At 53.7% G+C, this 23,933-nt stretch overlaps 2 protein-coding genes across 2 annotated transcripts in view; both read right to left on the bottom strand.

Moving 5' to 3' along the window:
* The window catches only part of NHERF2 (NHERF family PDZ scaffold protein 2), a 38,193-nt gene extending 31,152 nt beyond the window's left edge, over window positions 1–7,041 (bottom strand). Inside the window, exons 1-2 of the mRNA XM_056866179.1 lie at window positions 6,811–7,041; window positions 2,064–2,321 (exon numbers count right to left, since the gene is read on the bottom strand). Coding sequence (XP_056722157.1) covers window positions 2,064–2,321; window positions 6,811–7,041 — 489 coding nt within the window. The remainder of the gene's footprint in view (window positions 1–2,063; window positions 2,322–6,810) is intronic.
* Window positions 7,042–16,680: 9,639 nt separating this feature from the next.
* MSRB1 (methionine sulfoxide reductase B1) lies at window positions 16,681–18,640 on the bottom strand. Its single transcript, XM_056866182.1, has 3 exons — window positions 18,586–18,640; window positions 17,172–17,314; window positions 16,681–16,761 (listed from the first exon to the last, which is right to left on the bottom strand). The coding sequence occupies exons 1-3, from the start codon at window positions 18,638–18,640 to the stop codon at window positions 16,681–16,683; spliced, it is 279 nt and encodes a 92-aa protein (XP_056722160.1).
* Window positions 18,641–23,933: the final 5,293 nt, after the last annotated feature.

Raw genomic sequence — 23,933 nt, 5'->3', positions numbered from 1 at the left:
AGATGCAAACATTCTGGATTTGCAAGATTTATGCAGGTTGCGGAAATGAGGTTCTGCCGGTGCAGAATTTCAGGTTGTTTCCCCCCCCACACACACACACACACACAAAGGACACGTAGCACTGACAAAAACCAGCCACCCTCCCATTGGCAAACGCACGAGAGGTCACGGACCTCGCCTCCCTTTGCAAAGATCGCAAGCCGGCTAATTAGTTCTGGGAACTGAAAATCCTGTCCCCTCTTCAACAAAAGTGTTTCCAAGGACTGTAATTTAAGCTTCCTAAACCTGACCTGCCATTGACCCGCTCGGGATGTTTTCTGGCCAGGGCTGGGACCAGCGGCAGTCCCAGCCAGAGCGGAAACTAATCGGCACAGGAGATGGCTGACATTCGAAGGCCTGATTGTATCAAGCAGAGCTTCAGCAACCCATCATTCGGGATGTTTCCCATGCAAAGACGCGCTTCTCACGTTAACCGCCTGCCTTTCGTTCCAACGGAGGTAAAGCATCATTGCAAATAAGTCCTCAACAGTCCCAGCCCCAGTGTCTCTTGTATTTGACCAAGAGGTAGGCTTGCCAACTCCTGGAGGGGAGATTCCTGGAGATTTGGGGGCGGAGGGTGAGGTTTGAGGGGGGAAGAACCCTCAGTAAAGAATAACGCCATAGAGCCCATCCTCCCGAGCTGCCGTTTTCTCCAGGGGAACTGATCTCCGTAGTCTGGAGATCAGTTAGAAACACAGAAACATAGAGCTGGAACCCCAAGGGTCATCTAGACCAACCCCCCCGCGCGCGCGCACACACACACACAATGCAGGAAGTTCACAGCTACCTCCCTCCACTCCCCCAGTGAAGGCAAAAGAAAGCCCCTCCATGATCCCTGGCCAATCTGGCTTGGAGGAAAATGCCTTCCTGACTCCAAAGTAACTCCAGATGTAACTCCAGGAGATCTCCAGGACCCACCTGGAGGTTGGCAACCCTACAGAAGGTACTCTTTATCTTCTGGGCAACAACAGTCGTGCCTCTTCAGTTCTTCCTAAGGAGCCTCTAACTTCATGTGGGTGCAGAGAATTATCCCCTGTTAAAAGACCCTGAGAAGGCTACAACTCCCAAGATTCCCGGCAAGGAAACCAGAACGGGGAAAGCCGGTCTCGGTCTGATCAGCAGCCACGCCCGCCTGCCTCCCCAACCCGCAGGAGCCGAGTCAAAGGGATGCCCCCAGAGACAGGCGGTGGCTTCACGGCAGGGATGGGGAAACAAACAAGTATCTTTTAAGACGTTCCTGCAAAGCCACATGATTCAAATTAAAGTGGGGGGGGGATATGTGTGTTGGCACAACCTTGGGTGTCTTTAAAGAGCACCCTGACCTCATTTGCTCCTAGGTAACCAAGGACCACTTCATTAACAAGCCCCCCCCCCCCCGCAGAGCAGCCCTCATGCCAAACAAGATGCTTTCCTCTGTCCTCTGCAACATCTTCTCCCAAGAGACTAGGACATTCACACTCACACTCCATTGTGTGAGCAGCCAGCAAAGCTCCTCTGCTTCACATTCAGCCCAGTTATCGCTTTCGGCCTCGGCCAACATTGAATGCCCTCAACCGGACCCAGCCTATCCACACAAGATCCCAACCAGCCGCACACAAAGGTAGCGCTTTTAGCCCCCGTCGAATTTGAGGCGTGCCCTGACCTGGACAGCCCAGGCGAGCCCCGTCTCATCAGATCTCGGAAACTAAGCCGGGTCGACCCTGGTTAGTACTCGGATGGGAAACCAGCAAGGAAGTCCCACGTCATTAGGCGGAGGCAGGCAATGGCAAACCACCTCTGAGCATCCCTTGCTTTGAAAACCTCGTGAGGGATGGCCGTAAGTCGGCTGTGACCTGACACCCCAAAAATAAGAAACGGAGGCGTGCCACTAAAGAGGGCTGAGAATGAGCCGCCAGGCCTCAAGAAGGCCAAGAAAGACCGCAACAGCCCAGCGAAATCCAAGATAAACCACTGCTCCAAAACCACCATCTTGGGAAGCCCCACCCCCACCCCACCCTTCGCAAGGACCCCCACAGCGGCCTTACCTTCTTCCCGCTCTCAGAGCTGAGGCTGTGTTTGTGCCTCTTGAGATTCCGGCCGCTCAGCTCCGCCTGGGGCTTCCACACGTCTCCGTTGTCGCTGGTGGGCGATTTGATGGGTGACGCGTCAGGGTTCGCCGGGATGCCCGTGTGCACCATCTCCTCGGTGCAGGTCAGCCTCAGGCTCCGGAGGTATTCATCCGTCTCTTTGTCCACCACCAGCAAGCGGGTCTCGGTTTCGACAGCTTTGATCCGCTGCACCACCTGGCGGGGGGCGGGGAGGGGGGGCGAGGAAAGAGCAGACATGGAGTCATTCTAGAAAGATCAAAATTCTGCCACTGGGCGAGCTACTGAATGCCAACAGGGTGCCAGGTGCTGTCCAATGGTCAGGCACGTCTGCTGGAACCCACTTCAAGTACTCACAGTCATCCGTCAGTCAAAGGTGAATGCTGCAGACCTACCGTGCCTGCAGAACAATATGCCACAATGCACCTTCCGAAATTACACACCCTGGGACCCCTAGCCGATGGCTGAACCAGGCAGTCAGAGTACCAGAGCCATTTGAATTTTCCCATCATAAGAACATAAGAAAAGCCCTGCTGGATCAGACCCAGGCCCATCAAGTCCAACAGTCTGCTCACACAGTGGCCAACCAGGCGCCTCTAGGAAGCCCACAAACCAGACAACTGCAGCAGCATTGTCCTGCCTGTGTTAAAAACATAAGAAAAGCCCTGCTAGACCAGCCCCAGGCCCATCAAGTCCAGCAGTCTGTTCACACAGCGGCCAACCAGGTGCCTCTAGGAAGCCCACAAACAAGACAATTGCAGCAGCACCATCCTGCCTGTGTTCCACAGCACCTCATATAATAGGCATGCTCACAAGAGCATAAGGAAGGCCCTGCTGGACCAGACCAAAGTCCATTAAGTCCAGCAGTCTGTTCACACAGTGGCCAACCAGGTTGGCCAGCACCAAAAATGTCCCAGCGGGGCTCCAATACCTTGTACAGCTGCGAACGATGCCGGGGAGATGCCCGGGGTGGGGTGCGGGTGCGCCATCTCACAGCTGCTTTTCTATACATGGATAGAACTCTCCTCCGCAAATCCCCTCTTACATCAATCAAAGCCAGTGGCTACCACTGCATCTTGTGGCAGTGAGTTCCACAAGACAAATACCCACAAAAATGTGCAACGCTTCACCACTGAGAGCAGGCAACAACAACAGGAAGACCTAGTCTCTTTCTCTCTCCCTCTCCTTATTGTTAATTTGCCGAATCCTTTTTTAAGAGCCGTCTCACTGCGCTGCTGGTCACATCCGGTGGCGAACGATTTCCACAGGTTTATTACTGTTATTATGGCTTGGTTTTAATGGATAGTTTTTCATGGCTTTTAAAAAAAATGCTTGTTTTTGTTTTGCTTTAACTGTGAGCTGTTTTGAGCAAGTATCTGGAGGGGTTAAGGAAAAAGCCTTCCTGGAAAAAAAGTGGATTTCCAGGAAGGACTGGAAAGAAGAGGGAGAATGAAGTTCTAGGCTAGGAGAGGTCTATCAGTGGCTATTAGCCACGGTGACTAAAGGGAACCTCCAAGTTCAGAGGCAGTCAACCTGTGAAGACCAGTGTCAAGGAGGCAACATCAGGGGGAAGACCTCAGCCTCGGTGCCCTGTTATTGACCCTCCAGAGGATTTGGCCGGCCACTGTGAGAGGCAGGATCCTGGACTAGATGGACCCTCGCTGGCATGATCCGGCAGGGCTCTCCTTATTTCTCACGTTCTAGGCTCCGAGCATTAAGGGAAATGAGGGAGCCAATATCAGGGAACTGGGATTTGGGGGCCCACATTAGTGGCAAAGCCAGGACAGAATGGGAAACGGGACTAAGCCTTCCCCTCCAAAGAATTCACTCCCTTTGAGCCGGACGCCTCTCTGTTTTGGAGGCTGGCCCTGAATTTTGCCATCCTTTGCAGTCTGCGTGCCCTGTAAAACGCAACAACCTTCGGACCTCCCAGCTCCCTCCCACCCATCATTTTTGGCTTTCTCAGACTCCTCTGGACCACACACCTCCTGATCAAGCCCCCAGCCCTTCCCCATGGCTTCCCCCACCCAGGCAATCTCTCCTATGCTGCATATCGCCTGGAACGCTTGCCTGAGAGGAAGGCAAGAGAACAGAGGTGGCAACTCCCAGGGTTTGGGGTGTGTGTGTTTTTTTGGATGGGGCCAAACACAAACAAAGGAAATGACTAAGCAGTCGCCAACCCTCTGAAAGTCCTCTGCCCCAAAGCTCTGCATTTGCCACCGGAAACGGTGTGTCCAAGGGCTCAAGGGCTGAGCCGTGAACGAGGAAGTCCTGGGTTCAAATCTGACACCTGCCCTCGACTCGCTTTCCTTAGGCAAGGCGCTGGTTCCAGCCTGCAACATGGTGTTACTAGCATTACCCTGCAAGACCAGGCTTTCAACAGGCACCGAACCCTTTTGAGAATCCTCAAAACACTATTGTACCATTATGGTTAACGTGCTTTCCCCAATGTTACTCGCCCCTACGCTTCTGTTTGCTAGTCCAGGCAAACTGATGTCGAGAAAACAAGAAACAAAAAACAACAACTCTTTCCTTCCAGATGTGTCTTCGCCTGGTCGCCCGCAGATGATTCTCCCTCTAGGCGAATTGCAAACTCGCACAGAGCTATGCTATTGAAAACATTTGGGGGCGGAAAATCATTTGTACGCTTTTAGCCGTTCTGTCAATGGAACAGGGAGGAACGGCCTTAACGCCTACCTGGCACAAGCACCCCCCTAAACAAACAAACACACAAAAATCTACCTTTCTGATGCAGAACCCAAACTGCTCCTGGATTCCAAGCTCAGCTGCAGCATTTCAGCTCTGCCGCAACTGCAGTTAAGACTTGGTAGTAACACGCATCTTGCAGTGGCAACCCCTCCACCCCCGCATCTCAAAGGAAGTAAACAGAGTCACAGCAAGGGGCCCTGCAAAGCAGCGTCGGAGTAGGATCTAGATTCAAATCCCCCCTCTGCGGTGAAACTGGCCCAATCACACACACACTTGCCTACCTCACAAGGTTGTTGTGAGGGGGGACCGGAGGAGGAGGGAGCTGTGTGCGCCAATGTGAACTCCTTGGTGGAGGGAGCGGATGAAAACATACCAGTCAGACAAACGGCAAGGAGCAGGGTGGTTGTGCCCAGGTTCACTGAGTGATGGAACCACGCGTTGGAGGAGCAGCCCCCTTGGCTCCTGGCGGCTGCTGTACTTTGGAGCAGGGAAGGAGCAGCAGGTATGGTTTGCTTCCAACCCAACCCTCTGCGCATTGTCTCCAAAGTATGTCCAGTGGGATTTTTTCCCCACAGGAGCACCCGGGACACCGTTTCAACGCTCTGTGGGTCTGTCTCTCCCAAACCGAGCTATGCCATCTGCAGATGCCACCCAGGGAGGCCAGGCTGGTGCCAATTCATTTTGGCAGAGCTTTTGAAATTAGGCTCCCCCCACCCTCCGAAATGAGAAGATCCTCATACACCCCCAGTCGAACATACACACATCTAGACACACATCTCTGGTCTCTGCCAATTTTCAAAGTCAGCCCGCGGGCCATTTATTATCGTCTTCATCTAGAAGGCTTTTAATTACAGGGCGCTTCACCGCTTCGCTCACGGGAGGCAGGTGATTGCGGCAGGTCCCCGCGGGCCAAGTCCAACCGAGACTCTGCCTGTTAAAGAGCAGGGCCCGGCCACAAGACAAGAAAAGAAAGAACTGACCCAGCTGGCTGAAATGGAAGGGAAGGAGAGGAGCCGGCCCTCCAAATCCCACGCCCCCAATTTCACACCAGGGATTCTGCAAGCTGCCCTGAATGAGAGAAATCTGCATATGGCGCATAACCGAAACGGACTCGTGCAAATCCTGAGCAGGAAACAAGGGGTGATTTTCCAACCTCTGGTCACCAGAAACTTGACTGAGCCCCCGCCCTCCCCAAGACTTCTGCAGTCCTGACACACATGTCCCCCCCCCCAGATTCTCTTTGCAGCCCTATGAGAGAGAGAGAGAGAGAGAGAAAGAGCAAGCAAGCAAGCTCAGGAGACAGACAGACAGAATTCAGGATGCTGAATTGGGTGCTGCTTGTGCAACCGGGCCGAAATGCAGCCGCCCATCAGGGGATGGGGCCCTGCACAAAAGACTTCTTGCCGCCTGACTCCTGACCCCCTTGCCAATCGCCCCCTTTGGCTGATCCCCAACCGGCCCCCGGCCCCCAACTCGGTCTGCTGGACAGTCACCCTGACCAGGGAGCTGCCGCCTTCAGGCCTGACAACCCCCTCCCAAACGGCCAGCTGTCCAGTGTCACCAGGTGCCCCCATTTTTATTTCCTGGTATTTTGCACCGCTTGCAGGGGGCATGGGTTTTGGCCAGAGGCCACCGTTGCTGACCCCCGGCTGGGACATCCCTTCTCTCTGTTGTGGGCCATTTGGGGGACCGCTTTCGGGGTGCTCGTTGGGCCCCCACCACGCCACGGCTGCCGGCGGGGTTGCCGCCTGAGTCCCCTATGCCCGCCACCCGCCTCAGGGGCCAACCGGCCGGAAGGGGAGCCCCCGGCCCCCGGCTTAGCCCCCGACGGCTGGCCCCGAAGCCGCCAAGCAAGCCCCCGAGGCGGGCCAGGGGACGGCGCCAGGCGGGCCCCCGAAGCGGCCACCCAGACGCTGCTGCGGGCTCTTCCAGACCCGCTTGGCGGGGAGTCTCCCCGCGCGGGGTCGCGGGCACCGACCTGGTGGTGGGTCTCCTGCTCGACGCTGACGCCGTTGACCTGGACCAGGCGGTCCCCGGCGCGCAGCCCCGCCGCCTCGGCCGGCGAGCCGGGCTCCACTTTGCGGATGAACTGGCCGCTCTTGCCCTTCTCGCCGTGCAGGTGGAAGCCGTAGCCGCCCGCGCCCTTCTGCAGGGCGCACAGCCGCGGACCGACCCCCGACGCCGCCGCCGCCGCCTGCTCCTTGGCCATGGCCCCCGCCACGACCCGGGAGACCCCCGCTCAGGCGCGCCGGACCACCCTCGGCGGGGCCATGAGCCGCTGCCTGCCTGCCAGCCACCTCCGAGCCGCTGGCCTGGCCTGGCCGGGCGCTGCAGCAGCTCCGCCCGCCGCAGCGCCGCCTCCGCCGACGGACGGACCCGCAGGACGGGCTGGCTGGCTGGCTGGCGGGCGGGCCGGAGGAGGCGGCGGCGGCTGCAGCCCCCCACCCCCCGGAGGAGGGGCCGGTCCGGCCTGGATCACGGGCACTCAGCCCCCTGCTGCGCGCCCCGCGCCTCGCCAGCCCCGTCCCTGCGCGCGGCCGCAGAGTTGCCACCCCCAGGCCTCCGGCCGGACACAACAGGGGCTCCCTTCGGTGGGGGCTACACAAACAAAACTACCCTGGGCAGGAGGTGGCAGGGACGTCATCACCCCCTCCCAAGATGACGCCCCTTTTATTCCCAAAATGCCGCTTAGGAGCGTGGAGTTGGAAGGGACCCCCGGGGTCATCTAGTCCAACCCCCCTGGCCAAGGCAGGAAACTCACAACTGCCTCCCCACCCCACACCCCCAATGACTCCCCCCCCCACTCCATGCCCAGAAGATGCCCTCCCTCTCATCATGATCCGAACGTGTTTGTGCATTTGTTGGATTCATTCGTACCCTACCTTTCTCCCCCATGGGGACCCAAGGCAGCTTACATCCTTCTCCGCTCCTCCGTTTTATCCTCACAACAGCCTTGCGAGGTAGGTTAGGCTGAGATCAAGAGCCTGAGATCAAAGTCCATCCCCCAATCAGCTACTGTGTGGATTTGAACCCATGCCTTCCACAGCCGCCTCTGGCACTTGAACCACTGTACTGCACTGCCTCTCAATTAGTTCTTTTTCTTCTCTGACAGACTGGCAAAACCCAAGAAAAACCGGTTTCTCCCAGCCTATTAATAGCGCTGGGTAAGAATTAAGCGAGAGAGTGCCGGATAATCAAGAAATTAGCATTCAGTAATGAGATGGGAAGCAGCCTGAACCTTCTGGAAGGATCTCAGGGCTCGGGCACGTAGATTGCCACCCCTCCTTTGCCCAGCCCCTGCAAAACCTGGAAGGGCAGGGGCTTCTCAGAACCAACATCTGGTAAAAGAGAGGCACCCCTTCTCTGGGCCTTCCCATCGCAAACAGGATTGAACCCATGAACCCACTGCTCTTTTCCCAGATGAAACCACAGCACACATTATTGGGGGGGGGGGAACACATTTTGAAAGGCAGCTGACTCTGGGGTGGAGCCCATCAGCTGTACTTCCCAGCTCTATAACCAGGGCAGACCCTCAGGGTGTTGGGCGCCTTCCTCAAATGTTCGGGTTCTATCTTACAAATAAAACCCCCTTTTCCATAAAGTCCCAGCAAGCCGGGCAGGCAGAACTTCTAACCAGTTTTGGAGCAAGGCACGAGCCTGTCATGGGTGACAATCCAGCTCCCCCCTCCCTTCTATCGTTAAGCTCGGCCTTGGTTCGGATGTGAGACTGGAGAGGCGAGGTCCCCTAACTCATGGGACTTTGCGCTGGCACTCCACGGTGTTAAAAGTGGGCGGCTGGCACGAGACGCCGTGGGCGTGCGCCAAGTCAAACAGGGGAGGGTTTCGGCCTTGCCAGCTCCGCATTTAAACTCAGGCCTCAGACCTCTCATCACTCCCTTTTCTGTCCCCTTGGGGGATCGGGGTCCTTATTCTGCATTTGGGGAGAGGACACATTTTTATCAGGGCTTGTACCCGCCAGTCTGGACAGTCAACACTGTGGAGCAAGCGCTTGCTGCCCAGGAGAGCCAGAGCCGCTGTGGAGGGTAGATTCTGTTGCAGGGTTATGTGTTATTTATCACACAAACAAGTCCTCCTGCGAGATTTCCCACAGTGGGCAGCCTCATGTTCTCACTCTGAGCGGCTCCAATTCGAACTTTCTAACAGAGCTGTTCCTCAGTGGAACAGGCTTCCTCGGGAGGTGGTGAGCTCTCCTTCCCCGGAGGTTTTTAAGCAGAGGCTAGATGGCCACCTGTCAGCCAGGCTGATTCTGTGACCTTAGGCAGATGATGAGAGGGAGGGCATCTTGGCCACCTTCTGGGAATGGAGTAGGGGTCAACTGGGGGTGTGGGGGGGAGGTAGTTGTGAATTTCCTGCATTGTGCAGGGGGTTGGACTAGATGACCCTGCTGGTCCCTTCCAACTCTATGAGTATGAATATCACGGCCGAGCGGGCCAGCTTCCCTTCACTTTGGAGAATTTGGTTTTTTCGTGCCACTTGCCGCCACCGCTGCTGCTGCTGCTGCAGGGGAAATCATGTGACTCCAGGTTGACTCCAAAGAAGCCCATTAGAGGCCCCTCCCGAGAGCGAGACGTGGGCGCTTCGTTAGCACGGAGGTAATGGCCTATCATTAACGCAAGGAACTGAATGCTACAAGAAGCCCCGAATGCCGGGAACGAGGGAAGGGCCCCGCTGGGTTGTGCTTACGGATGGAGTATAATTCGTCTTGAACGGGGGCTGGAGGGGGGAAAGGCCAGGTGCCTGGCATCAGGGCGGTTTTGTTGCAAGCGCTTAAAGAGCAGCTTTGTTGCACATTAAAAGGAAAAGTCCGTTTCCCCCCCCCCTGCCTTTTTTTGCAAAGGCAGCAGTAAAATGGCACCTTTTCCAGGCCTTGATCTGAAAGCCCTAGTGGGCAACTAGTTTGGCCAGCTGAGGCAAATGCCAAGTGTGGCGGTCCAGAGCGTTTTCACTGTCACAAGTTGACCAGCTGATGCTGTCTTCCCATTGCAGTCTTTAATATCGATCTGGAGAGTGGGAGGGCCTGGTTCCTCTACTCGGGGGCCCAGAGTTGGCATTGGGGGCTGACCACCAAGGGATATGGAGAAGGCAGTTTTTCTTACCTTCTGCATGACCAGCCGCCTGTTCTGAAATTCCCTTTTCTGCCTAAGGTCCAGAGCAATGTGGGAGAACGTGGGCAGGCCGGGACCCTGCAAAGAGAAGACCTTTATCATTCATTAATTGATTTCCAAAGCACCGACAATCTGCTGTCCTACTATATCCGAATATATTTTATCTATCCCGGGAAAGACTTTGTACATGCTCAAAGGTGCTGTTTCCTCAGGGCTTACTTTCTTGGCAGGAAGAAGAGTTGGTTTGTGTACCCCGCTTTTCTCTGCCTTAAGGAGTCTCAAAGCGGCTTACAATCACAATCCCTTCCCTCTCTCCACAGCAGACACCCTGTGAGGTAGGTGGGGCTGAGAGAGTTCGAAGAGAACTGTGACTAGCCCAAGGTTGCCCAACTTGTTTCATCTGGAGGAGTGGGGAAACCAACCCAGTTCTCCACCACTAACCACTACACCACACTGGCTCTCAGATCCATCAGGTATGGGCTCAGATCAATACCTGGCTTTGAATGTGTTGACTCAGGCCAGAATCGGTAGACTAACGTTGGTGCCTCTGAGCATGTGTAGATTGCTTTTTCCTTAGCACAGAGTAACTGCAACATACCCAGATAGATCTGGGAGGGACAGGTTCCAGATCAAGCAGAGTGGAGCTGTCGGGTGGGACCGCTGCCTGAGCTCCAAAACCTCTCTCTTGAAATAAAGTCTGGGACTCATTCTTGGTGACCAGGACTTAGTGAAAGAGGCTTTAGTCCCACGGCTCTGCTGGTTATTACAGAATAGTTTCAACCCCTATAAATTGCCCCTGGAGAGAATCCAGGCATCAGGCCACTGATAGCACCGCGATGATCTTTTGCCTTCAAATCAATTCTGCATTTACCCAGTAATCCTCCGGAGCCAATGTTTACTGTGGTTTACAACATACTTTCCTGCTTAGCCTTTCAAGCTTAGCTTTGAATGGAAACAACAATCCATTGTGCGAAACCACAGTATTTGCAAACACGGCATGAGAAAACGACGCATTCCCTGGTCCGGTCCAGGGCTTTCCGGGTGTGTGCAGCCAGCGGCAGCAGAAATGGGAGAATACAGAAAGTTCCAAGCCTGCTCTTTGGAGTCAGCCTGGTCAATCTTTTTCTGCAGCTCCTGGAGGAAATTTGGCTGCTCCGAATTCCTCTGGAACGGGCTTGTGGAAGGCTTCAATGTCAGCCCGTTGTTCCTGCCGTAACACGCATGTGATGTAACTTTTTATTATTGTGGGTTTTTTTTTAAGCCTGACCATATGATCATCCAAAAATACATCTCTGGAACTTAGCAAGTGACAATCACACAAGAACATTACAGGCCGGCCTCAGGCGATGGGCCCTTGTGACCGCAGGGCTTTGCATGACCATTTGGGTGACCACAGGAGCTCCGTAGAAGTCCTCCAGGGCTAACAAGGTGCAGAGGGGCTTCTTCTAAGTTTTTTCATTTAAAGAGCAAAGTCCACCACAGCTCTCTGTTGACAGTTGTGCCCTGTGTGTTTTTTGTCAGAGAGTCAAATTCATATAATCTTTCAATATTCTTCTGGCTGAAAAAGCATCCAAAGCCTTTTTAGGAGCAGGGAACACCCTGCCTGTAAGACCTTAGGAGAAGAAGAAAAAGGAGGATTGGTTTTATATGCCGACTTTCTCCACCACTTAAGGAAGAATCAAACCGGCTTACAATCTCCTTCCCTTCCTCACCGCCCACAACAGACACCCTGTAGGTGGGCTGAGAGAGTGTGACTAGCCCAAGGTCACCCAGCTAGCTTCATGTGTAGGAGTGGGGAAACCAAACCGGTTCACCAGATTAGCCTCCACCGCTCATGTGGAGGAGTGGGGAATCAAACCTGGTTCTCCTGATCAGACTCCACCGCTCCAAACCACCGCTCTTAACCACTACACCACGCTGGCCCTTTAAGTATTGCCAGACGATGTCCTATTGAGAGAACAGCAGCACATTATGCCCAGAGGTAATGGCCACAGGGCAGCCCGTCTGCCTGCGGGGCCCCCCAAGGAATTGCTTAGGATGTACATACTTCCAGGTATGTGCTCAAAGCATCACCCAATCTGAGAGGCGCAGCACGACGAGGGATCTTTTGCTCATTTCCCAAATCATGCTTATAAGGAGCAAAAGTTTATTGACTGGTCTCTCGCCAGTTTGGAACCACTTTGAATAAGACCCAGCAAGACACAATGGAGCCCCAACCAAACCCTTCATCTGCAGTCTCTGCTGAATTTCAGAGTGGTTCAGAACAATACCTGAACTCTTCTAAAAACGGGGGGCGGGATCCCTTATCATCTTCCAAGACCACCCCCCTTGAATGCCTCTGCATTTGTTTCCGTTCTCAACAGATGCAAAACTGATCCTATGCTGCCCCCTGCTGACCAACTGAGACCGGCAGCGGCTCTCCGGGGTCTCAGCCTGAGGTCTTTCACATCACCTACCTGCCTAGTCCCTTTAACTGGAGATGCTGGGGATTGAATCTGGGACCTTCTGCATGCCAAGCAGATGCTCTACAAACTGAGCCACAGCCCCTCCACAGCCCTGTTTGTGTGACTAAGTGCGGAAGCAACCCCAGCCTGTCTGCTGGGTTGTCCAAGTCTCCACCAGCTGGGCTCCTCTTGGACTTGGATTTCCGCCTTACCTTTTGGTCCCGATCCTGCAAGGGGGACCTTCGCCCCTTCCCTTGCTTGGCTGCCCACACCAAGGCAGCTGCTTCCAGTGCAAACTTCGGCACTGGAAAATCGCCAGCCTCACTACCAAGACTCTGACAACCCACACGGAACATTCCAAGCCTGTATCAGAAACAGAACAAAAAACACTTTATGTCTCCGGGGCAAGGGGGAGCTTTATTATTATCAGATCCATATTTATACAGGCAGAGGTAAGAACATCAGCTAAGCCCAGGGGTTGCTGAGCTGGAACAGGACATTCAGATCGGTATCCCTGCTCCTTCCACTCGCATCCTGCCCAAAAAGGCTCAGCAAGTGGGCAAAAGATCATCAAGTACCCTGGGAAATTTACTGTTAACACTACTGGTTGCTGCCTAAGAGCACAACCACACACACACACACACACACACAAGCACAGGAAGGAGGACGTGTCCCTTGAATATTCACCGAGGCTCCAAACAACAGTTTGTGGCTTCTGGATTTGGAGACTTATAGATGAGGGAGAGGAGGTGTCAAGAGCAGCCTTGGAAATCCCTGGGGTGTGATCCTGAACAGGGCAGGCTGGAGTCTAAAGATGGGGGGAGTTGAAAGAAGGCCCCCTGCTTACGGCTGTGCATGTTCATCCTGCTTTCACCTGTGATTCAAACAGGTTCTGCAGGTTTCCATCGCTTTTCATCAACTTGCCAAATCTGTTTGACCAGAGGCACCAAGCGAGATGAAAGAAATACAAGCCTACACCCTGTAGAGCAAATCTGCTTGCGCCACTCTCCGCTCTGTTTCCTACCCGTTTACACCATCAGGACGATCGCATGCCCCCTAATACAGTACAAGAATAAGCAGACCCCGAAAAATACTGATGGAACTGTGATCAATGTTCACCTGCAGACACTTCTAAAACACAAACCTAAACTGGATTAACCGTCATGGGTTCCTTCAAGTCAGTCCTGGAAACAGTCTGTGGAGAACTCTCACTCCTGGTGCAGAACTACAACACCCAGGGATCTCTAGAAGGACACCATAAACTGGCAAGAGTGTTAAGCCTGGCCTGACCATCTCTTGTTCACAAGGTGCTTCAAAAGGCCACAAAGTCTTTACAGACCAGAGACGACAGATGGAGAAAAGAACCAGGCTTGTGTGGGCACAGGAAACACCTCCTTGGTACTTCCACCTTCCGCTCTCTGACATTCTCTTTTCTGCCTCCGTAGGGATGGACTTAGGTGGACGTTCACAGTATCCGGACCGACGGAGATGCAGGTTTCGGAAGACATCCTCACTCCAGGCCCAGGAAGGAAGCTCGTGATATTAGGTAAAGAGGAAAGAACAGTGAATCAAGTGCATTAGCCCTTTAAAGATTTGAGAGGTAACGTTGTGTACACAGCTGGTGTCTAAAGCCTGAGCAATATGTTTGGGGATGCCAGAGCCCTCCTTCCGTCGTCCGGTACGTCCAGAGGAGTGACGCTGCCAGGGCAGAAGCCAGGTGGCACAGACAGTTTCCCACAACAGCAGTGGAAGATCAAGAACGAGCAGGATTGGTAGAAGCCTTCCAACGTTCTACAGTTCTCAGAACAGGTGTGAGATCTGCAAATGCCCCAGATGGCGAGTGCCTTCGGGGGATCCGGAGTGGGAACCAGGACTCCCGCTGTGTTCTCTGCTAGGGACAAAAGTGCAAAAATGGCCCCGACAGCCGCTGGAGTGATACAAACAGACGCCAGCAGAGTGTGGTGGCTCTCAACCCAAAACGCAAAAAGCTATAAAATCTATTCTATGCAAAAATTGAAATGACAACCAGGTTACCCACTCTCTTCCCCCTGTCCTGTTTTTTTGAAAATAGGCAGTAGTTCAACAGGAGCGGCTTTTCCTGGCGTGGAAGGAGGGGGCTGGTGGATGGGAAAGCTCCAACTCAATTCACACGTTCTATGCAGGTCTTAAAACCGCTGCAGCCCTGCCCAAGAGGAAAGAATTTTCTGGGGACGCAGCGCAAAATTCCCTGGGGCATTTTTCTGGGCAGCTCATCCGGACCTTCCTCTCCCCTGGTCTCCAGAAAGGAGCTTTGCAAGGGGCGATTCATACGATGATTCTGCGCCAGAAAAGGGCCCCCTGGGAGGGGGCCAGACTTTACACGCCTTTCAGATGCCACAGACTCCTGCTGGCAACGGGGGGGGGGGCGGGGGGAGGACAGAAAGAGGCCCGGAACATGGGAAGGGTATGAATGGCATGTAAGAATGCAAAGCACTTTCTTAGGATGCATGGGTCCGGGGGTGGTGGTGCTTGAAGCAGGCATGCTCAAGGCGAACCAAGAGTTACAGGTGTGTGGGGGGGGAGAGGTCAGAGAGGCAATGATTCAGATTTCGCCCCAACATCCTCTGCCAAGGTCTTGGGAACAACGTCTCGGATAACCGTTTCTATCCCCGACAACCTATGTTGGGGGTCAGCAACTAGAGGCTGCTTGGTAAGGGTCACTAGGATGTCCAGAGGCACCCAGGTAGAGCAGAAAAGAGCACAGAGAGTAACAGAATCTGATAGGCAACCGCTTGGAAGGGGAGGGGGGTTGAGGTGCCGGCCCACAGCTTCTCACTCTTATCTCAAAATGGCTGTCCAAGGAAATGAGTTGTGGCCAACCCCCCAACCCAGACAGCACTTTGCGGAAGGCTCTGTGGCACCAGAAACCCACCCTGGGATCTTGTTTCAGAGGGCTGCCGTGTTGGTCTGCAGCAGAACAGCTAGATTCGATCCAGTAGCACCTTAGAGACCAAAAAAACATTTTGAGGGTATAAGCTTTCAAGTCAATGCATCTGATGAAGGGAGCTTTGACTCTTGAAAGCTCATACCCTGAAAATTTTATTGGTCTCTAAGCTGCTACTGGATTCCAATCGAACCTTGGGATCTAGGGCTAGCTTCAGCAGCTGCCCTGAATCAGCAGGACAAGCGTGCCGCTCAGAACGGAGGCTGCTGAGTCAGGGTTACATTCCAGAGCAAGGCCCGCAGGTTGGCTGGAGCGTAGCAGGCGTTTGGACTTTGGTTGCTGGAGCAGTGGACACGACCTTATTTAGAAATGGCAGAGTGGAAGGAGGAGGAACGTCGGTGGGAAGAAAAGAGCGGATCGGGCTCGGTCCGAGGTGAAAGTCAAGATGGAACCAGAAGGGGGTGCTCTCTCTGCTGATGGTGCGGGATCACCTGCCACAGGTGAGCCATGAAGATGGTTAGATGACGGACCCCTCGGTTTCCCTTCTCATCTGCCAACCTCCGTCCTTTGGGCCTTTAAAACCATTCCCAAGCCAAGCAGAAGGGCCAAACCAGTGGGTCTCCCTCGGTTGGTTGGTGTGGAGTCGCAGCATCTAAGTGGCTTTAGAAGGCATGTGAGTGGATTCGGGAAACGGGCATGGCTACTCTCCCAAGGTCTTCTTGTCTGGAAACAGAGAGGAAAACAGAGAGAGAAAACTGTGAGCTGGTATTCTGGAATGGCTTTCCAGGAGCTCATTTGGCTAATTTGGCCCCTTGTTTGGGAGTCGACCCTATGGAACTTCCTAGCCTGTTTACACAGAATTATGTATGTATTTATCATTTCAACTTTCTGCCCCGCTCTCCCCGGCCAAGGCCTGCAGAGATAAGGCCTGAAGTTCTTCAAAGAACCCAAGCAGAGGTGCTCAGGGCCCATTTACTACTTTAAAAATACACATTTTTAAAACAAAATAAATTCAGTCCTTGATCAGTAGGTTGTGGAAGGACAGGCTGACCCCCAACTGGTTGCTGAATAAGTGGGCATATAGTTTTTCCCAGGATTGCATCGCTCCAAGAAACAGAACCAAGCAGTGGTCGAGTTCTATGGGGCAAAGAACCCAAAAGCTAAAATACGCAGCAAGATTGAGATGGGCTCAAAGGCATCACAGAGTCCAGACAGCCTGCCAGGGACTATCTGCCCCCGTCCCTATCGCTAGAATGGCACCAGCAGAGAACTCTCCCCCTCCTAAGCCAGGGACGGAAGTCTGACTCTACTGCTGACTCACCTTTAGGGACAAACTTGAGAGAGCTGCTAAATATTCAGAAGCGAGACTGGCCCTTCCCTGGGCCGTCCTTGAGAAATTCGTGGCCCAGGCCGTTGCCACATTTCCCGCACAGCACCTAGGATGAAATTGAAACGGAGCAAATGAACACATGAAGCTGCCTTATACTGAACCAGACCCTGGGTCCATCAAAGTCAGTATTGTCTACTCAAACCGTCAGCAACTCTCCAGGGTCTCAGGTAGAGGACTTTCACATCACCTACCTGCCTGGTCCCTTTAACTGGAGATGCCAGGGATTGAACCTGGGACCTTCTGTATGCCAAGCAGATGCTCTACAAACTGAGCCTCAGCCCCTCCCCTTCTTCAGCTCGGGCACGAGGAACTCACCCAGAATGCATCAGAGCAGCGTTCAAGTTCCAGAGAGTTTGTGGGCCTCCCATCGGCCTGAGCCCTAGTCTCTCTACAGTGGTGGGGGGAAAGCGCTCCGGACATGCTCAGAGGCACCCTCCTGGCCTTCCCGGTGCTCACCTTTAAGGCTCCTGGGCGTTCTTTGTATTTGGAGACGCTGTTGCTGTGGATGGTTTCGGTGAAAGTCGGCCACGGGGATGAGTGGGAGTATTTTGCTCTGCTGGAAAAGAGTTCGTAACCGCATCTGGCGCACACATAGATCCCTGCGTACAAAGAGGTTGAAAACTGCAGGATTTCTTGCTTGCTCACTATATGTGCCACAAGCAACTGACGGCATGCGTGAGTTGAAGGGTTATTTAAAATCTGGGTGTGGGCAATGTCTCTAGACCTAGGCCCGATTTAAACATGACGCTGGGTCAAGACACAAACACTCAACACAGGGCCCTGGTGCGTGCACGGTGCCTCTTGTGTAGAGCAGACTGCCACCAGTGCAAAGCCCATTCACGAGCCACGTATCTGCTTTGCACACTCAGCAGCCCAGTTGTACACAAGAGACGCTGTGAGCATGCAAAGTCCCCAAGGTGAATGCTTTCGCTTCAGCCAGAGTCACGTTTCAATGGCGCTTGACCCGGCGGCTTATAAGTAAATCCCCAGCAAATAATCTTGGCAATCCCACCCCAGACTCAGAAGCAGCTTTTGCAACACAGTAGTCAAGTTTTAATAGTTGCATCAGGCGCCTGCCTAAAAAAGGACTACGGGAAAGTCCAACTGCTCAAGGGTCAAACCTCAGGAGTGAAAACAGCCCTTTCCAACAATCTGGCCTGGGCCCTGGGGGATCCTGCTTTCCCCCAAGATCCGGCGACCACCTGCAAAAATAGGCTGGGGAAAGATCTGCCGCTGATGAACCCCCCCCCCCCCCACACACACACACCTGTTACTTCCAGATTGATTGGAAACCCCTTTGGATAGCTATGAGATCAAAAGTCTACAGCCCGCATCATGGGGGGGGGGTCCTCCTATCCTGACAGTGGGGTTGCCAACTCTGAGTTGGGAAATTCCTGGAGATTTTGGGATACAGCCTGGGTTTTTTTGGGGGGGGGGCAATTTCCACCCTCCAAAGCAGCCATTTTCTCCAGGAAAACTGATCTCCGTAGTCTAGAGCTGAGTTGTGATCCCAGGGGATTCCCCAGGCCCCTCCTGGAGGCTGGCAACCCTACCCGTCAGATTTAACTTAGGGGTCTGTCTGCCTCTGCGGATCCGAGGCCAGCCTTTCTGGAGAACAGGGGCTGGGGTGGGAGGGTGTAGGTAACCCTCTCGGTGGATAACCGGGGAAGGGGACTCAAAAGGGTTGCCCAACTCACATGGGGGGGAGGGCGAGCTTCCCCTCCCTATCAGCTGGGGTTGCTGCCAATCTGCACCCCGCTAGGGAGGGGGCCACGCTGATCCCCTATGGACGCTGGGGGCCATGGGCTCCTCTCCCCACCCCACCCCACCCCACCCATTGCAGGGCTGGGGTCGCCGGGTCTCCCCTTACCGGGCTCGAAGTGGTTCTGGTAGACCTCCCCCCCGGAGAAGACGCAGAAAGCCATGGCCGCTGCCTTCCGCCCTCCGGCCCTTCTCCCCAGCTCGGCTCCGCCTCTGCAGTTCCAGCGGGGAAGGCGCCAGGGGGCGCTGCCGGGCAACGCGCGGCGGCTCGCCGGGGCGGAGCTGGTACGGCGGGCGGCGCGGCGCAGATCTGGGTTGGGAACACGGGCCCCGAGGTCTTGTCCACACGTGCAGGGAAAGTGAAGTGCCAAGTTGTCTTATAGAGTCCGGTGAAGACAACTAGGAGGAGGTTAAAAAGAGCAACAGTTCTTTATTTAGCTAAACACAGACCTGGTGGTGAAATAACCAGCAAATAAGATGCAGAGTTACTCACCAGAGAAACAAAGGAAAGTCAGTATCATTTATGCATTCGCATGGGCCAGGCCCATGGCTGCTGACAAACAGATCGATACACAAAAGCACCAATGCACATTAAGTGTCAACTTCACTCTAATTAGCATAGCCATAGATACTGGCCGAAGGCGTCACTTAGTAAGTGCCTGATCTTGTGAGCTCGGTAACCAGAAACCACATTCCTGAAGATGAAGGTAATTCAGAGCTCTCTACTGGTGAGAGGCATACCAGGCACAGAGAGCATGATTTGTTGGTTCATGGCTCCCGGATGCCAACTTCCCAAAGCTTCCATGTGTGTGCGTATGAATACATAAGAGTTCTAAACCAGCCCTTATATCTGAGCATTACAAAAGGAGGGGTTTTAATGGGCTGGAACAAATGACGGAGGACTGCTCAGCTTCGTCCTGTGTTGTGTGTGTTAAGTGCCGTCAAGTCGCTTCCGACTCATGGCGACCCTTTGAATGAAAGTCCTCCAAAATGTCCTATCTTTGACAGCCTTGCTCAGGTCTTGCAAATCGAGGGCCGCGGCTTCCTTTATTGAGTCCATCCATCTCTTGTTGGGTCTTCCTCTTTTCCTGCTGCCCTCAACTTTTCCTAGCATGACTGTCTTTTCCAGTGACTCTTGTCGTCTCATGACGTGACCAAAATACAATAGCCTCATATTAAAGCACGTCACGTGACCCGTCCAGCTCCACGGGCGTAGGGTTGCCAGTAGGGTTGCCAGGTCCCTCTTCGCCACCGGCGGGAGGTTTTTGGGGCGGAGCCTGAGGAGGGTGGGGTTTGGGGAGGGACTTCAATGCCATAGAGTCCAATTGCCAAAGCAGCCATTTTCTCCAGGTGAACTGATCTCTATCGGCTGGAGATCAGTTGTAATAATGTTGTGCCTAAATTTCTCCAGCCGAAAGCAAGAGAAAGAATCACACTGCAGTTCAGCATTGATCAACAGGTAAAAGACCTTTATTGGGGGCACTTCATTAGCAGGAGATCTCCAGCTAGTACCTGGAGGTTGGCAGCCGTAGCATAGGGTTGCCATGTCGGGATATTTGTGGGGATTTGGGGGTGGAGGGTGCACAGCAGAGCCCACTCTCTGAAGCAGCCATTTCCTCCAGGGGGACTGATCTCTGTTGTCTGGAGATCAATTGTAATTCCAGGAGATCTCCAGAGCCCAGATGGAGGTTGGCAACCCTAGTCTGGGCATGCACAGAGTGCATTCCCCTTAACGCTCTTGAGAGTCCACAGTTACTCCCGCTTGACCAAAACCTCCCCCATGGGGAAGGGGGAAGTGCCAGACTCATTAGAAGCATTTCTAATGGGGGAGATAATTGTGAATTTCCTGCATTGTGCAGGGGGATGACCCTGGTGGTCCCTTCCAACTCTATGATTCCATTATTTTTGTATTTATTTAAAACAGTCATTAGCCGCCTTTCTATCTTGCGGAACTCAAGGCGGTTTGCAATGTAAATAAAGCGACGCTTATAAAATATACACGAAAGGCCACAATTTAAACTCTCAATCAGGGCTGTCAATAAGTAAAAACGAAAGTAGTCAAATGCAGTTCTAACTAAAATAACAATACCAAGCACACACAAATACGCATGCAGGGGAAGGTCACGGCAAACCACTTCTGTTTATCCCTTGCCTTGGAAACCTAGAGGTTTCCCGGGGTTGCTAAGAACTAACGGCACACAATTTTATACACACACAAACATGCACATTGTCTGCCTCCTCATACACTGCTCCCAAGACAGCTTCCAACAATCAAAATTAAAACCATAAAATAGCTTATTATTTTAAAACCCTGGAATAAAGCCAATATACAGTGGTGACACAATTTCAGAATGACGGAAAGAACTGTGACAAACTGCAGCAACCAAAGGAGACCAGAAAAACCATAACTAGGCACGAAGTCCCCCCCCCCAATTTATTTTATGTATTTGATTCATTGGTACCCCGCCTTTCTTTACAATGGGGACCCAAAGCGGCTTACATTGTTCTCCTCTCCTTCGTTGTATCCTCACAACAACCCTGTGAGGTAGGTTAGGCTGAGAGAGTGTGGCTGGCCCAAGGCCACCCAGCAAACTTCCATGGCACAAGGGGGGGATTCGAACCCAGATCTCCCAGATACTAATCCAACAAATATCAGCAAGAAAGTGGGGGGGGGGGAGGCTTTCCCTTCCCTTAAGCCCAGCCAATGTTCATAGCACAGGATGTAAACCTTCCAAAGCACTTTAAGCTGTTCCTGAGGCTCTTCCGGGAATCAGGAGATGTTTGTGTGCTGGTGTCTTGGTCAGATTGTGCAAGGCATTAGATTGCAACCACAGGCAAGGGGGTGAAGCAGAAAAGCCTGGGACCCTCATAGATTTTCCTTCGTGTTTGCTAAAGCAATTTTAAAAAAGTGAAAACACTGCAATGGACCCCCCCACACACACACACACACTTTAAAACCCCAGGCAAAGGGACCAATCTCCCTGGAGGGGCTATTCTCAGCTGCCCTAATTTGACCCATCTTGCAGGAGGGATGGGAAGAAAAACCACACCTCTCTGCAGCGATTGGCCATCTCTGCTTTATGGTCTCTGTGCGGGAGGCAGGAATGGGGGATGGGGCCAGGCATGGAATGGGGGGGGTGGCTTTTGAGGATCCGCAGGTGGGAGAAGAGATGCTGTGTTCGCCTCTTTGTCCAAATGGCGTTGGGTCAAGTGACAAACCCCGACTACAACTCCCTCGCTCATTCTCTCTTTGCCAAGCCACTTGTGTTGGTGTGCATTCCTCCGCTGCACACCAATGCTTCCCCCCCCCCCCTCCACTCCAAGGCAGCATGGCTCTGGACCAGCCCCTTGCTGTGGATTTGCTCGAGCCCCGCCGGGGAAGGGCCTCTCTCCGGGAAGCCTCCCTTCCCCCTTGCCGCTGGACCACTGCAGCAGCAGCACCAGAGTGAGCTGGGAAGGATGCCGCTTCCCCCTGCATCCCTGGCACGGCGCTTCTGATGCCGGTCTGCGGTGCCTCCCCCTGGCTCCCCCAGTCAGCCTCTGTCAGGCCAGGAATGGCTGGAGCAGCATCGCTCCAGCTTAAGCCTGGCTCGGATCAGGTGGCGATTCTCCTGTCCAGGCCGGTGGATAATCTTCTGTCGACAGCTGCTCTGCCGCGTGAAAGGGATCACCGCCGCAAGCCCGGCTCTGAGTCCCGGAGGCGGTGGGAAGCTGAGCGCCTGGCCGGATAGAGGAGGAGGGCCACCGAAAAGGGAGCCTGCCCAAGATCTCTGCAGTCCATGTGAGTGTGGTTGATGCACTATGCTAAGATCAAAGGATGCGGGGCTAGGGGGTACCTTGCGGGGGTGTAAGAAAACGAGTTGGACTTTGCTAGCAACCTACGGAGGGAGACAACTTTGACCAGGCTAACTTCTGGGGGTGGGGGGAGCAAGCACAGGTGGAGGGGCAGACAGACAGAAGGTCTGAAATAAGGTCCGTGATCTGTTGGCTGGCCGATTTATATTTTGTGCCGTTCTTACGGTTTTCTCATATGGTTTTTACGGTCGTGGGACCTTCTCGGCAGGTCTCTGGAGAGGCAACAGTGTACAGAAAGATAGGTGTGAAACGGCCCAGCAGCCGTCGCAGGTAGACAAACCAGACGTTGAAGGCCATCGTAAGAAGATAAACTGCTTCTCTCATGCTGGGAGGCACACATTGATAGTGACTGAGAATTTGCTTCAGAGAACGAAAGCAGTAGCCCGTTCGGTAGGAGGGTGATGGGTGGTCCCACCACATGAGAGATGGGGGGGGGGCAGGAACGAGCGCCAACGCCTCTTCCTTTTCGACCAAGCTGCTTGAGCAGAGAAGGTAGAAATGCATCCCGCTCCAAAGTGACATTACAAACGTGGTTCTCTTTCTTTTGACTCCATAGCAGGCAGGGCTCCTTCCTCATCCCCCCCCCCCAACCCCGACTCCAGTCTGCAGTCTTCGCTGTCCACTGGCGTAAGGTTGTCTCTGGCAGCACACAGGGGCTCCGGCGCATTGAGGCCATGAAGGACTCAAAAGGCAGGTGAGAGAACGCTCCTTCTGCTTTCCCTCTGGACCACTTGACACAGGCTGGAGTTTTGAAAAGGAGAACAGGTCGGAGAGAAATTGCGGCAGGATGGAATCGCCCCAGGCACAAGGCTGATGGAGACGCATCTCCTGCCAGGGAGGCAGCTTCCCAGATGAAGAACTGGCAAGCCGGCAGCAGACTCTGCCGGGCACCTTCCCCGCTGGCGCGTTCCCAGGCTGATCAGGTGAGCGGCACAAAAAGTTTGGAGGCGGGAGGGGTTTTGCATCCTGATGTGCCCTTCAGCGGGGTGATATAAGGGCAGAAAAGAAGGGTTGGCAGGCTTATGCAAAAGGTGAGCACAGGGAGACTTAGTTTCCTGGCTGCATTAAAAGCACACACACCAAGAACAGAGAGCAGAGTTGTGCAAAAGGTGAAGAGAGGGAGACTTATTATTTTCCTGGCTGCATTGTGTGTGTGTGTGTGTGTGTGTGTGTGGGGAGCCTCCAAACTACATGTAGGGTGTCATATGTTGTATTTTCAGGTGTAAAAGACTACAGCCTAGAGGGGAGTCCCACGTGCCTCTCAGAACTCCTATTTCTGTTAAACGTATAAAACAGCCAGAGAAGAACCGAGCGCTCAAATGAACATGTCATATTCTGTGTGCCAAACGCAGACCAGGAAGCAGTCTCCAGTGACCCAAAATCCTGGAGCCTCTTTTTGTAAGGGTTGAGCGGCGTTCCATATAACTCCACAGCTGTTAGTAGCTCGGCAACAAATGTTATTATCCTGCCCCCCCAAATAATGCCTATCTATGACCTAGAGGGTGAAATAAACAGAAGCCACTGGAGGCGATTCCTACAGGGAAGGCATTTCTACCAGGACACTGAAATAGACTTGACTTTCCGCTAATCTATAGGGTTTGC

Source organism: Euleptes europaea, chromosome 21 (genome assembly GCF_029931775.1).
Source record: "Euleptes europaea isolate rEulEur1 chromosome 21, rEulEur1.hap1, whole genome shotgun sequence".
Lineage (NCBI taxonomy): Eukaryota > Metazoa > Chordata > Lepidosauria > Squamata > Sphaerodactylidae > Euleptes > Euleptes europaea.
This window is presented reverse-complemented; position numbering and strand designations above follow the sequence as displayed.